The sequence below is a fragment of the Pygocentrus nattereri genome, chromosome 7 (genome assembly GCF_015220715.1).
Source record: "Pygocentrus nattereri isolate fPygNat1 chromosome 7, fPygNat1.pri, whole genome shotgun sequence".
In the NCBI taxonomy this organism is placed as follows: Eukaryota; Metazoa; Chordata; class Actinopteri; order Characiformes; family Serrasalmidae; genus Pygocentrus; species Pygocentrus nattereri.
In genome coordinates this window covers 34,758,654-34,774,957 of record NC_051217.1, presented here as the reverse complement: position 1 = coordinate 34,774,957, position 16,304 = coordinate 34,758,654, and the positions used below count along the sequence as shown (strand labels likewise).

The 16,304-nt window shown below is 40.7% G+C and overlaps 1 protein-coding gene across 1 annotated transcript; it reads right to left on the bottom strand.

Annotated features, from left to right (window-relative positions):
* Positions 1-1,180: 1,180 nt before the first annotated feature.
* bmp16 (bone morphogenetic protein 16) lies at positions 1,181-16,008 on the bottom strand. Its single transcript, XM_017701961.1, has 3 exons — positions 15,389-16,008; positions 3,722-4,053; positions 1,181-3,314 (listed from the first exon to the last, which is right to left on the bottom strand). Exons 2-3 carry the CDS (start codon positions 4,044-4,046, stop codon positions 2,383-2,385), a joined length of 1,257 nt encoding a protein of 418 aa, XP_017557450.1. The 5' UTR covers positions 4,047-4,053; positions 15,389-16,008; the 3' UTR covers positions 1,181-2,382.
* Positions 16,009-16,304: the final 296 nt, after the last annotated feature.

Sequence of the window (16,304 nt, the reverse complement as noted above, 5' to 3'; positions counted from 1 at the left end):
ACAATTAGTGTAGCCCATCTGGTGTCATGCGCAATTTGTCCTCAATCATCACTGATTCTATGTGGATGGTGGACCATTCTCAGCACAGTAGTGACGCTGACATGATAATGGCATTTTACTTATATTGAACACCAATCAGGCATAACATTATGACCACCTCCTTGTTTCTACACTTAATGTCCATTTTATCAGCTCCACTTACTATATAGGTGCACTTTGTAGTTCTACAGTTACAGACTGTAATCCATCTGTTTCTCTGCATGCTTTGTTAGCCCCCTTTTGTTCAGTGGTCAGGACCCCCATGCACCCTGACAGAGCAAGTACTATTTGGGTGGTGGATCATTCTCAGCACTGCAGTAACACTGACGTGATGGTGGTGTGTTAGTGTGTGCTGCACTGGTCTTGAGTGGATCAGACACAGCAGTGCTGCTGGAGTTTTTAAACACTGTGTCCACTCACTGTCCACTCTATCAGACACTCCTACCTTGCCAGTCCACCTTGTAGATGTAAAGTCAGAGACGATAGCTCATCTGCTGCTGCACAGTTCATGTTGGTCATCCTCTAGACCTTCATCAGTGGTCATAGGACGCTTTTGGCTGGATATTTTTGGTTGGTGGACTATTCTCAGTCCAGCAGTGACAGTGACACATCACCACCACATCAGCGTTACTGCAGTCAGCACTGATCCCAAATAGTATCTGCTCTGTGAGGGTCCATGGGGGTCTTGACCACTGTGGAACAAGGTAAAAGGGAGCTAACAAAGTATCAGAGAAACAGATGGACTGCAGTCTGTAACTGTAGAACTACAAAGTGAACCTATATAGTAAGTGGAGCTGATAAGTGTCAAAGCACTTAATGACCAAGGGGTAAAGCAAGGTCATTTTTATTTTAGCTGTCCAGAAATGAAGCGTACTGAAAATAATCTAGTTTTTAACTCTTATTTTGAAAAATCTCTTTCAGTAAAATGACCTAGTCCATATTAATATCATGTAAAAGATGTATGCTTTATAAATGTTGAATTAAATGTTCATGAACTTGTTATAAAGTGCTTATGTAAGATGTTATGACTGTGTTATGTAGACAACCTTCAATTAGTGTTAGTGAAATATCTATTGTCTTTTCAAATGCACATACTGCCAAACACACGTACTTGTAGAAGAGTGACTTTGCAGACGGTTCCTAGAGTGCGTGATCATTTTTCTGTTTATTTTAAGACATTTCACATCTTCAGACATTAGACTTTCCACAGACTGTTGCTTAAATGCAGCTGTTGATGGTATCACACTGGTAAAGTATAATTAGGAAATAACCAGAATAATTTCAGTGACCTGTAAGCACTGCACTTAAAGTAGCAACGTGTTTGTTCTTGCTTTTTTACTTAACTTTTCAGACAGGCAAACAGGTTTGTTGAGAATATGTAATATTATAGCAATATTCCATGTGTTGAGGCAACTTTCACTGTTTCACAATTGGACACTGAGAAACTACCACGACTCGATGACTCACTATTGAGTTTTATACACAGATAAATGCAACCAGTTTTGAGCTACCTTCACTGTATTTGTGAGACCTTGCGATATGCATATCTGCAATATTTGTCAAGATTAAATACATCATACTTGTTTGCTATTTAAATAGATATACATATATTCATATACAGATATATATATATATATATATATATATATATATGTGTGTGTGTGTGTGTGTGTGTGTTCTCTTAAATTAGATTTATTTTAAGACCATAGATGTTTAATTGTTTAGCAACTGTGAACTTGACTGCAATGTAAATTAACATAAAAAGTCACCATAAATAATAGCACTTATACATTCAAACAATAGCATAATAGTTTCTCAAAATTAGTGTCAGGGTTTTAAATATTTTCTGGTGGGAAGTGCTAATGGCCAGTCTTTTCTCTGTAAATGCACATCCTTTGGAGTATTAGTTGTGTTGAGAGAAATAATGGACTGATCTCTGGACGCCTTTGTTGCTTCTTTTCACCCTGAAGTCCGTCACAGGATCACCTAACATCTCTTGTCCATCATCAACTCTGCTGGCATCTTCTGTAGTGACATGGTGGTAGCGCGTGGAAAAAGTGCGGGACAGGGATGGGAAATACACAAGAACACTTACACAACTGTTGTAACAAGACAGAGAGCTGTGATAACGCAGAACACATCAGTGTAGGGGCAGAATGAGTGGGTAGGTAGCACAACCATTACAATGTACACAACATACAGACATCACGGGACAAGGGAATCAAAGCTGGGATCCAGAGGATTGTGGGTGTCCTTAGAATAGAAGTTCTGCTGAGAGCTTGAAGATCTTGACATTTCTTTTTCACTATATTCTGCTCGTTCTTCCACCTTTCGTCCTTCATGTTATCGGCAGCCGCAGCCCTCCACCACCATGTCTTGGTAGTTTTTCAGGACCACATGTTCATCCTGGTCAAGATAGAGCAATGCGATGGGGCTGAGGGCTGTGGGCACACAGCAGGCCCGTGGCACGGCTCCATTGACAGAGTTTAGCAGCGTCTGCACCATGGCGTGGCTGGACGAGTTCATGTGGTCGGCCAGAGGGAAGCGGCACTCACCCAAGCAGAAGAAGGCATCATAGCCTGTCGGTGCCACGATCCACTTGTTCCAACCAACTTCTTTGAAGTCCACGTAGAGCGGGTGACGACGACACCTAGCACGAGACAGGCGCTTGAGTTTAGCTGCCCGCCCACCGCCGTTCCGCTTCACCCGCCTCTCTGTCCACCCGGCACGCCAGCCTGCCTCTAATCCCTGACCCCTGCCATTTCTAACCCTGCTCCCTCCCCTCCTGCCCCTGGGGGTCCTCTTTCCAAAGGGTACTAGTGGTTCACTGCGCCCATCATGGCTGTAAGTGACCAGAAGGGGTCTCTGTCGTGTCCAGCTGTGCTCATCCTGGCCTGCAGACCTGCGCACTCTTAGATGTCCCTCTCCATCTACATCCTCCATTGGACGGCTGCTGTTGCCTGGGGTCACCTCCAAGATAAAGGACATGCTCCCTGACCATTCAGACAGCTTCTGGAACAGTTCACCTGCCAGGGGGAAGACCTCCCACGAGTTCTTGGGGTCTCTTGTTAGCTGTCTTGAATGGAGTAACTTGGGATTTGAGTCAGTCTCACCATCATAGAGATAGAGGCTGATGGTGTGAGGATTGGAATTACGGCCACGCAAGAAACGTAGCTCTGCTGAGACCACATTCTCATAGGGTGGGATGGAAGACAGGTTGAAGTCCATGTGGATCCTGCCACTCTTGCTTTCGTGGTCCGGGAGGTCTGGAGACGCTGTGATGGTGAGAGGAGAAATTGAGAGAGAAAGAAATAGTTTCACATTTGAGTCACTTACTGAGTTTGCGGTCTTGGTACTTCATTAGATTACATGTTCCTTTCCATTGGATTTCTGTCTGGTTGCCCCGGGTAATGGCATAATGGTGTAACTAAATCATAATTACACATCATTTTCTGGGAGCACTTTTCAAATCTGTTGCAAGATCTCTAAACTACAGCCAAGACTGAAACAGCAAACAGTTGGTGCATTGACTTAACAGAATCAGAACAGGTTTTTCATTGGATACACTGGCAGCAAAGGAGGTTTAATTGACTTCTACACATTGCTATGCACTGTTAGCGGTGAGCTCAATTCCTACTGCAGCCAAAACAATCAGGCCTCTTTATGGCCAAACTACTCTTACCTGCATGGTGGAAGCTGCGGACAGTGTTTGCTCCTTGGACGTGCTTGGTAGGGTAGCTGAAGTCTGGATCTTCTACTAGATGGTACTGTTCTGTGTGGAAGCGGTAGAGGTCCAAGAGATACTGGGGTACTAGTGCCCCTGAGCGTGGGTTGGGATGGGACTGTAGGCCCAGCCGCGTCAGCAGGAGGTTCTGGATGGCCTGGGCCAAATTGGGCTCCAGAGGAGTGACCAAGTTCCCCTCAGAGTGACTGGAACTCCCCTGGCGACCCGACAAAGCTTGAGGTAGCAGCAGGGTCATCAGAACCAGTAGACTAGCAGGGAACATTGTGGACCTAGAATAGGTAAAAGAGAACATGTAATTTAGCAGGATCTTATTTTTCAATCACCATTCTCCTCCTCTGACTTGTACCATACAGATAGATTTGCGGCTTTATTTTTCTTGCTGTAAAAAGCAGTTGTGCTGTGTTTTTATTGCTAATTTATTGGTGTTTGCTGTAAGTGACAGTAACTGCAGAAACAGCAGTGCAAGGGAAAAGAACTAGCACAGTAGAGGATATAGCTATACTGTTTGATTTAAGACTTCACTTGTGTCCTGTTAGACCAATTCATTAAGCCCCAGCCTCGCTCGTTGATTTAAATGACAAATGAGAATAACTTGCAGTGTCGATCATCAACATAATGAGCAGTGTGTTACAGATGTTTATTCTGGTGAAACATTTAAAGGGTGCAACTTCGCTGTATCATGTCAGTGTTTGGCAAAAGGCTTAAAGTTCGGTCTTATACGCTACGTAGGCCTGGTTTGGCCATCAGTATGCGATCTACAAAGTGATTCAATAAGATTCATCCAGTTTCAAAATGATTTCTTTGACTTGTAAATTATTACAGAACAATGCAGTGCACTGTAAACGGTGTAAGTGAGCATAAAGTTTGTCATTTTACAGATGGTCAGTATGAACGTCCTCCAGCTGTATGGACAACATCAATGTCATAGTCAAAGTCATCTTATGCTCAATTGAGCATGTCAGGTGTCGCTGTACTGACGGTTCTTTCAGTGTAATTTCAGAGATCATCCAATTTTGTTGGGAGTGGCACATAAACAGAATCCTTAACATAACCCCACACAAAAAGTCAAATGGCATGAGATCTGGTGATGCTGGTGACCTTTGTCTTGGCATCAATGACAAATGCTCTGAGGTTCACTGCCAGACAGTCAGAAACTCTATGGCCCCCTCTTTCAATTGGATTGTGATTGGTTCCTAGACGCCTCACAGTTATAAAAACATGTCCCTTTGAAATACGATAAATCCTTTTGAATCACTCTGTAGAGTTATCTTGATCTCACACCGAGTTTAAGATTTTAGCGCATATCTATATCTTATCTTTGAACGTATTGCAAAGAAGCGAGTCTGTTTTGGTGATAGACAAAACATGAAGGTATGTTTGAGACATCATTCGCTCTATTAAGTGAAGATTGGCAACAGTAGAGAGAGTTTCCTTTGATCTGAACTGAACACTTTAGTACAGTTAAGGTCTGGAGCAGAGACTAGATCAAGCCACATTTTCCTGTTTGATTTGTATAAATCGTACAATATTTGCCTTGGCATTAACATATGGACTCCACATTCACATCCATAAACCTCTCACATTATCATGGCAGAGTCAATCTGCGAGAAGATAGGGCACAATAGAATTTAGAACCCAGAAACAAAGCACACAATGATCGATATCCTTTGGCACTAATCTTATCTGTAAGCACTAAAAGAACAAACTGTAGAGCTAACAAGAGGTTGTGAGGAACACCACATCATTGGCTTGTGGTCTGGCCTAATTTGAGAGCACATGGAACAGTAATTGATGGGTTACACCAAGTTGGAAAGTTGTCATGTTACTGCAAGGGAGATTTAGACGCATTGCCGTGGAATGAAGAGGAGACTGGTGATGTCATATGAATGAATTAAGGAACATCTTGTACTTCTCTTAGATTTTTCCTGCAGTGGCAGGCCAGAGCACTCAGAATAGAATTTGTGTTCTATACCTGTGTGTAATTGCTGGGAATCTGTCTTGGGGTGGGGGGGCAAAGTACAAAATCTGTGGTTGGGCGAATCCCACAACAGCATAAATAAATGTGGTACACATAATTACATAAATTGCAGATTGTCTGAGTGAAAGTAGTTAAGTGACCCTTATTAGTCCCACCACAGGGAATTTTCACCTCCCCATTTAACCTATCCATAAAGTGAAACACCACATACCTACTAGTAAGCACACACACTGGGGCAGTGAGCACACTTGCCCAGAGCAGTGGGTAGCCCTATCCACGGTGCTTGGGGAGCAGTTGGGCACTTCAGTCACACACTGTCGAAAATAGGTTAACATATCCCCTACAGTGAACACATTTATATATATTTTAAAGCAGAAAGACTGTTTATTGGCTGAATTTTGAAATTTTTGACTTGACTGGAAGTGTTTAGTAAGAACCCCCCCCACTAATTAGAACTCACTCACATGATACCACCAGTGCTAGGAGGGCGAAGGCAAACATAGGCTTCCTCTGAGATTTGTGGAGCTCCAACACATCCTTTTCAAACTGCCAGTCATGCAACATCATTGGATGTCACCAACCGCAGCATCTGTTACGTCAACCGACAGACGCCTGCACTTTCTAGCATCACGTTGAGTGATGGGGGAGAGGCAGGGCCATCCTACCCACCCAGAGAGCGAGGCCAATTGTGCTCTCATGGACTCCCAGCCATGGATGGCTGTGGCATCACCAGGGGTCGCGATCTTCTGATGATGTGGCCAACATTTAGACCGCTGTGCAAGTCAGGAGGCCTTAATAAGAACTTTATAAGATATGAAGAATAAAAAGATACAGCACTAAAAAGTTTATTGTCTCATTTGGTGAAATGGTGGGCCTTGGGTAACATTCTTGGGGGCTGAACCAAACATCCTCAAGGACGAATTTTGAGCCACCCTGCCCTAGAAAAAGAACAGATCACACTAGTTTGGCTTATTATTATTCTGAAATGACATAAAGCCAGTTCTGGAATTAGACTGCTGGTGTTTGTTGGAGACTACTGGGTCAGCATGGTTTGGCCTCTAGTTATTCTGCTCCTGAAAAAGACAGACGTAGAACCTCATCCCTCAAACAACACGCACTGTAAAAAGTGTCTCGTCAGATCTACCTCACAAAATGACTTTGTGGTAACATGCAGTTCAACTAGTTTTATTCAGCTTTAAACATTACATTAATTGAAACAATCTCTCATTAAAAATATTTATTTAGGTTGAATAAAACTAGTAAATTTACTTGTTATCACATGAAGTCATTTTTTAAAGTAGATCTGATGAGACACTTTTTACAGTGCACAACACACTGGCCTATCAGGACTGTTGAACCCCTGAACACACACAGGCTCCCTGAACACTTTCTTAGAACTCTTAGAACTTTTTCTGTGCAATATTTTCAATGTTCTCATCACTTGAGCACTTTATCACTATTCACCAGTGTCAAGTTTACACTTCCGGTTACACTGTGAATTAATACTATCACAGAGAACAATGTGCAATACGTTTTTTTCTATACAACGGGAAATATTTGTCTGTCTATGCTGTCTAGTATGTGGAGTTGCCTTTCATGTTATAGTTATGTATATTTCTGCATATCAGAGTTGGAGAAACACAGTCTTGTTCAGCTGTGCACTGCATGTTGTATAGTCTGACAATAAAATTCACTTTGACTTTGACTCATCCATCCCACAACTTGCGACAGTCCCTCAGTGACAAATCAGCACCAGACAATTCACAGCGCCTGCAGTAAAACTGATTAAGTGCCCCCTACTCATCCCATTGTATTGCTCCACAAACAGCAGGACTTTATTGAGGCGGGTTTCCGCAGACATGACCCCTCGGATAGCACACCTTCACCTAATTGAAACCCGAGGCGCCAAGCCTAATTTGGCAGCTGTGGCTGCTTTCACCTTTTTCACCACCGCTGTGTGTGTTTATGTTTGGCAAGTGTCACAGTGTGATTAGGTTCGCCCCACGTAGCCACTTCCTCTGAGGGGAGAAGAGTAATTGGGGTAAGAGGGAGGAGGAGGGAGGGCGGAAGAAAGCGTTTATTAGATTCCAGTCTGACCCTGGAACAGACGGCGGAATGACCCCAGCAGACGCAGGGGAGCTTGGCTCGTGCCGTCACTTCGGTCATGTGACCTGATGGTCCTGGAGTTGGAAACGTTGAGCATGAAGGATTTGCTGTTTTCTCTCTCTCTCTGTTCCCCTTTCTTTGCACCTTATCTCTCTGCTTCCTGTTACCATTTTCCTCGGACTGAAATTGATATATCATTGTTCGAAAAGGCCAACGTTGCCAGATACACACAAAAGAAATGGTCAGATTAAAAAAAAAATAAATTAGACATGAAGCACTTCATAAAGTCAGGGCTACATTGTTGGCGCTACAGTTGGTTACATTGTAGCTCACTCCTGTTTTTCTCTGGTTTTGCTACAGTTTTGTCCTGAAAACATACAAAGTTGTTTGTGTTCTCTTCTTTGTGGGGTGTTTCCATTGGCTTTAACACATTCTTGAGCTACTTGGCTGAATAATGCTCTGCCTACACCTCAGCAGGGCTGAATGGTATCAGTGTACATATTGCTGCTGACAGAAGAAAACCTCATATCTCCAAAATGGTAACTTTACAGGAGAAGGAAAAATCCTAATTTACTTTTAATGTAAGTCAGTGGAACCAGACTTTTTTCAAAGAAATTTTGGGTGATTTCTTTCGGTCCATTCATTTACATTCAAATTATGTCAAAAATCAAAAATTGAGATAAAAAAGGAGGTTTTGTTTCAATATACTTAAAGATGCATTTAAAGATGTAAGGTTTCTTTGTTAAAACTGACAGAAGCAGCATTACTGAGTCAGAAGAAAACATGTAGTGTCCGTCACCTTGTAAAGCCTAAAACAATCCTTTTCTGCTTGGATTGCACAGGAATTTTTTGAATCTTTACATAATAACGTCACATGCACAAGCTCGAAAAGGTCTCAAAAGTAGAACACAGTATTGATGAAGCTATGATGACAACAGTAGATGGTAGATGATTCACTTACATCCTCGGAGAACAAGTTTTGACTGTTGAGTTCTTATTTAATAATTCTTGAAGACACTGCATGCAATTACACATTTCCACCAGAAAGGTCTCCAAATCTCACCCAGTGTACTTTAAGTATTTTTTCAAATGACCTGTACCTAAACTAAGTGTTTTTGAGACTTTCCATCCACTACATTTCACAGTAAAATATACTACTTTTTAGTCTGCAAGTTGCCCAAAGAATACAATGCACTTTCACGTGTAATTCAATCCAAATATAGTACATCTTTCACTTACTACCAAATGTGCAATCATAGCTTAGCAACTCTAACTAGGTCTGTAAATTTTGGAAGTTTGGAAGGGGAGTGAAATTTTACCCAAAGGGAGAAACGTTGGGCTATTAGAAGATATCACTATTCTTTATTTTCAAGTACATTTTAAGCAAGTACATTTTTTACTTTAACTCAAATGAAAATATAAAACCACATTATTCTGACAAGGATAACTCAACTCTCTCTCACGTGCTGGACTTGTTTACTCTGTCCACCACTGCACACAACCTAACTCCTAATCCACATTTCTTCACAAAGGGTTAAATACATGGACACGCGTGCTTTATGTGCTGATCTGTTTATGTAGAGTAGTTTAGTGCTCTGCAAGGCTACAGGCCCGAGGTATGTATGTATGTATTATGCAGGATTGGGGCCCGCAGGGGATTGTGCTGATTTATCCTCTGCCACTGTCTTCATGTTACGCTCTGTCCCTCTGTCCCTTCACTCTCTCTTCCTGTTGTTCTTCCCTTCTTTCTTTCCCTAGACTACGTCTCCCGCACTCACTCTCCTTTTCCCATTCTCTCACTTTCTCTTAAAACAACACGTGCTAAAGCCACAGAAACCCGGGCTGAAAAGTGTATTGTGTGCTGCATGCAAGTGCTCACACTCACACACACACACACACACGTTTGTTTTCACATAATGTCATAACCCATATGTTTTACATATCACTGCTGTTGTAAGAAAACCTTTTATCTCCAAAACAGTAACTTTACAAAAAAAAAAAAAAAGAAAAACGCCTACTTTACTTTTAATGTAAGTCAATGGAACCAGACTTTTTTCCCAAGTCTATTCCACTACTGGTCAGACAATCCAATTCACTCTCCATATTCAAGTCTAACAAGTCTAACCTGAAATCTTATCTTTTCGCACTTGCCTATAACCTCCCTCATGCCTTCAATGTCTGACCCTGCCATAATACAGCATTTCTTATATAAACTGGTCTGCCTCACCAAACTCATAACCTGCCCTCAGTCTGTTATGCTCTTTCATGTGACCTCCCATATACTGCCTTGTCTTTTTGTTTGTATTATTGTGCTCTTGTTGTCTGTGTTAAGTGTGTTATCTATGTACTTTGAATTGTAAGCTTCGTTGGGTCCTTGATAAAGCGCTATATAAAAATAAAGAATTATTATTATTATTAAGTCATTTTGGGCCCTTTCTTTTGGTCCATTTGTCATGAAATTTACATGCAATGTAAATCACAAGAGGCATTTTCAAATGATGTCAAAAACTGAAAAACGAAAATGTAAATAAGAGGTTTTGTTCAGACAACAGCCATATATAAGCACATATATGTAGCAATGACGCTACTTATGTGTTACATGTATGTAAGCAATTATGCATAATAATATATCTCATATGTATGATATATAAGTTGCTTTTAAAGTTGCCACTTTGGAGATACATGTTCTTTTAAGGCAGTAATGAATGAAACAACCCCATGTGTATGGAACATCTATGGAATAATAGCATGTGCCATCTGTATTAACCCCTTAAAATCCCAGGTTTAAGTCTTTTTATTCAGCATCTACATGGACTTCAAGGCAAGCTTGTGGAGTTATTATTAGTTCAGAGAAGTGTGTAATAAATCTTTGGGCCTGTTGGTGGGACCCTTACCATTTAAAGGCTTAACTCATAGTGTGGGTTAGTCCTGTGTTCCTCTAGTTTTCTTGACATTTATGTCCTGAAAATGTCCAAAAACAAACCTACACAAGCACACTTTTTCTGTAGGCAAGCAAACAAAAACGTGCAGATGGAGATGCAGACAGAGGGAAACCTGTGGCTTTGCTCTCATGCATTAAAGAGATGAAATCATTAGAATAATACACCAGGTAGCCTGCAGGGTGGTTTTATTGGAGTGTATTAGCACACTGCTATAATTTATTCCAGCTGGGCCGATTAAAGGCTAATGATACAGGCCTGCCTGCCTCCTGCATGGCCTACAGCATCGGCCACCCCGCATTAATGTGTCTCACAGATACAGATATATATATATATATAGCTAGACATACCACAGACAGACACAGCATAAAACTGGCTTTGAACGCTCATTGTTCCAGACAGATGCACAGAGATAGATGACAGACAGAAACACAGACACACACCCTGTGGTGCTTGCCAAGGTTCGGCTCAGAGTAGACTAAAGGGGTCCCGGAGGACGAGTGGAGTAGACCAGACAAGACATTGCCTCACAGAAACATAACATTTTCTCAACACGATAGCGAGGCTCTAACAGTTGAACGGAACAGCACACTTCTGATAATATTCTACAGGCCGGTTTCCTGGACGTGGATTAAGCCTAGTCTTGGACTTAATATCAGTGTTTCACTTAGAAATACAGTATGTTAACATTCTTATATGCTATAAACATGTAGATGTCATATGTGGTCATATGTTGTCAATATATTTTGTCAAGTAGCATAACTGTGTCATATCATCAGTCTCATTCATTGTCATATACTGTCATATGTCACATTGTTGGATGCCATGACATGCAATGTGACATATGACAGTTAAAGGTAATGGTATTATGACACGGTTACGTTACTTGACAACCCAAAAGATGACAGAGCGTAATCTGTCATGACAACTCATTAAAGCATATGACATCTGCTATGACATGCTTACGGCACGGTTATGTCAAAGTTATGCAGCAAGGTACAAGTAAAGCTTTAACGAAAAGCCTTCATAGGCCAGATTGAGGTTTGATCTGGGTCTGTGAAGCCCTTAACATTATTTTGCCCACTGTCAATCACTGCCATGTCAAATACTGTCAAACATAAGTACACTGTAAAAATGTCAATAAAAATCTGCAAAAATTACAGCAATTACTGTTTTTTTTATTGTAATTCCAATGTAATTGTAATTACCAATGTAATTGTAATTCCCACAATACTAACATGAACAACTATTAAAATAAATGCAAATGTCAGCATTAAATCACAGAGTTTGTATGGTTTATATGGTATGTATTTTTTACATTCAACCTTTTTTTTCCAAAACTGACCATTACTTTTTTACAGTACTTTTACTATGAAAATACTTATTTTGTGTCCTATTATTTTAAGTCCTATTATTACAAAGTATTTTGTCAAGTAAGTTTGAATAATTTCTGTTGGTCCAAATTTTCAAATAATGCAAAAAAGAGTAAAAATACACAAAAAATAGAAAATTTGTCCTGACAGGCTGATATATAGTTATGTTATAGTGAGCTACAGCACACTATGATGGTCTCATAGACATACCATGATATACTACTAACCAGTGTTGTATTTCTCCACTATGAGATTACATAATCATTGCACAATTTCTACACATACATTCTGTCCACTATCCAAACACTATTTGGGAAGCAAACAAGTGTCCCTCCCATCCATTTCTCTCTGCTTTTTGCTGCCTGCCCCTATGCACAGCTGGGGAACAGTGAGGAAATCATGACAGTTAAGAAGTATGAGCTGGGAAAAGGAAGACTCGCTGAGAGCACTTGTGGAAATGTCAATGTTCTGCAACTTTGCTGGACAGTCTCGATGGTCCAAGTGTCACGTTTACTCAAATGGAGTTTGAGTTTGGCCAGTGCGTGTGAGTTTTTCGCACATAGACAACGAGCTGCGAGGAATGTTGAGGAAACAGCAGTGACACGAGTAACATGATGCTGTGTAAACAGTAAGACATGAATATCAACATGCTAGAAGAGGCCTATGATGCATGATCATGTGATCATGGTATACATGATGGTATATATCTGTATTGCGCCTCATTAAAAAGCAGTCTGGGCTGAAACAGTCTTCATAACCTCATTGTGAATGGGTGGAAATGCACTTTCTTATGACATCATAAAACAATGACTTTAAACTGTGTCATTTTTACAGCTTAGTATCCATATATGGACTGTATGGACTGGGGTGTGAATGGTAAGTAATTAGAAACTTTAACAATGTTTAGAAACTATCTCAAACTCTTTTATTTTAAAAAAGTCTTTATGATTTAAGAAAGCTGTGTATACAGAAGCATTCAAAGTTAACTCATTCAGCTTAAACTTGCATTCACAGTGTACATTCAACTAATCTCACATAAAAAGTTGAAGCTCGCCTGTGTAATGATGTATTTACCTAGAGTGAAGAAAATGTTAATGGAAACTGAAAAAAGAGCACTTGGTTAATCTATTAATTGCTTGATTCTGAATGGCAACAAGTTTGAGACTTTGACATTGCTTTGTCAACCATCTATCTAAATGATGGACTTCACAATTACAATCCATGTAAAACATATTTTTAAAGGAAAATACTACAAAGACAACAGATCAAATGTTAAAACTGGGAACTTTTCTTGTTTTTTGAAAAATATATGCCCATTTTGAATTAAATGCCAACAACACACTTCAATAAAGTTGGGACGGGGGCATGTTTACCACTGTGTTTCATCAGCTGTTCTTTTAACATCACTCTGTAAGCATTTGGGAACTGAGGAGACACTGCTGTAGTTTTGAAAGTGAAATGTTTTACTATTCTTGTTTGATACAGGATTTCAGCTGCTCAACATTTCGGATTCTCCTTGTCGTATTTTTAATTTCATTCATGAAATATTTTCAGTGGTGACAGGTCTGGACTACAGGCAGGTCATTTTAGCACATGTACTCTTTTAATACTGTTGTAATACACACAGAATGTGGTTTGACATTGTCTTCCTGAAATAATCAAGGCCTTCCCTGAAAAAGACGTTGTCTGGATGGCAGCATATGTTCTCAAAACATGTATATATCATTCAGCAGTAACGGTGCCTCCGCAGATGTGCACGTCACCCATGACATGTGCACTAATGCACCCTTATACCATCATGAATACTGGCTTTTGAACTGTGCACTGATAATAAGCTGAGTGGTCTTGGACACTTTTCCACTTCCTTTCAGTCCATTTTAAATTAACTTGGGCCCAGAGAAGGTGGCAGCACTTCTGGATCCTGTTCATGTACAGTTTCTTTTTTTGTTTTAGAGTTTTAATTAGCATTTGTGGATGCAGCACTGAATTGTTTTCACAGACAGTGGTTTCAGAAGTGTTTCTGAGTCCATGCCTCTCTGAGATGCTCTTTTCATACCGTGCTCTTTTAATAATCATGTAACTGACCCAATTAACCATCAGGTGTTTTTTTTAGCATAACACCATTTACCAGCCTTCTGTTACCCTCGTCACAATTTTTTAGGAGTGTGTTGTTGGCATCAAATTCACAATGGGCATATATTTTTCAAAAAAAAAAAAATTTCTCAATTTCAACATTTGATGTTATTTTTGTACTATTTATGATGAGATATAGGGGTTCAATGAGTTGCACATCACTCCATTTTTTTTATTCACATTTTGAGTCCCAAATTTTTTGGAAATAGGGTCGTACTTTCCCTAAACAGATTCAGCTAAAGAAGTACATTTAAAAACATCATTTTCTTTATTTACTCAATCTGCCATTCAAATGTGATGGGAACTTGTATGCACTGTGAATTAGATGAACTAGTGCTTGTGTGTAACAATATGCTGATACACAATGGTTGCCTATTTCGTAAAGAAAAATAGTAAACAATGGTTACTAGGCTAAACCCTGAGATGTAACTATAGTAACGCGGAAAAAGCAGGTGTACAGCATCAACATTTACAGATCTACATAAGGAAGAAGCTATAAACAATTACAAAACTGTAAACATAACCAGAATGATGAAGAGAGTTGTGTATGACTCTAAATTGACTGAGAAAGCTGTATAACATCAAAACTGAATGAATACGTTAACATTCAGCACGTCTCATGTTTCAAACGTGGTAATCAAAGGTGCATAATTAATGTAAATAGGTCAATATAGCACTTATTACAAATTATTTAGTATTATTTAGCATTTAATGACTTATTGTTTACGAAATACTTGAGTATGCTGTTTTAAAATGTGACATGACAAATGATTCCAAACGGCTGTGTTTATAAAAGTATATATACACATAATATGCAATTATCTAAGCATATTTGTTGCTAATTACCATATATACAGTAGTTGGTATGGTATGGCAGTGATAGAGGCAAATATACTGCAGCTAAATCTTATAAAATTGTCATCTCAATACATTTAGGCCCAGATTAAGCCTTAATATGTCTATGTGGATTTTTACGTTTTAGTCCATTAATGCCATGAGGAATGAAAACATCCAGCTAGGAAAGTTGCATATATGCATATATGTTTGCATCTATATGTGTATGTGCGCTACTCACGTCCAGGTGTGGTGGGAGGTGTGCAGAGTCCATGGTTTGTCCTTGAGCTCCAGCGTTACAGACCCTTGTGTCTTGCGCTCTCCTGAGAAGCCGGTTTCCTCTCTTTCTATCACTCTCTCTCTATCTCTCTCAGTCTCCTTCTAACTCTCTCTGTCTTGGTGGTCGCCAGGTAGCGATGGGCTTGACTCCATGCTGCGGGGCCGAGTGAGGGAGTGAGGGATGGAGTGAGGGAGGGACAAGCGACCCTCTGTGCTCACGCGCTCATCCTGCTGTCAGCTTCAGATAAGCGCTCACTTAAAAAATATCCACCAGCTTCCCTCTGGCCCCTGGACCTCTGCTCCTTTCTCACCTCCTCCACCCTGTCCCGACTCGTCCTGTCCCGTTCTGTCCTGTCCCAGCCACCGCTGCCGCTGCCTCTCTGGCACCACTGGATGAAAAGAGAGAAAGATGTGGTGAGGAAGAAAGGTAGGAGTTTTGAAGTATCTGCGCTGGCCGGCAAAAAAAATCCCCCGTCCAGTCTGATCCCTGGCTTTGGAGCTGCCTGTCTCCTTTTCCTCTCTCTCGCTCTGTCTCTCCTTTTCCTCTCTCTCTCGCTCTGTCTCTCCTTCTCTTTTTCACTCTCCTCCCCTTTTTCCTCTCTCTCTCTCTCTCTCTCTCTCTCTCTCTCTCTCGCTTACTCTCTCTCACACTATGTCCAGCTGGTAAACTGAGTTAAACTCTAATTGACTTTCCTGTCTATTTGGATCCTCCCTGATAGTGATGTCACCAAAAGAGACCCCCCCCCTCCTCTTCACCCTTGGACGCAAACACTCACATATAGACACACACACACACACACACATACAGATAAGGTCAGGCCTGAGTCGGATATGCAGCAGGTCAGATCGCTGCTTGCTACTTTGCACTTCAGTCTCAG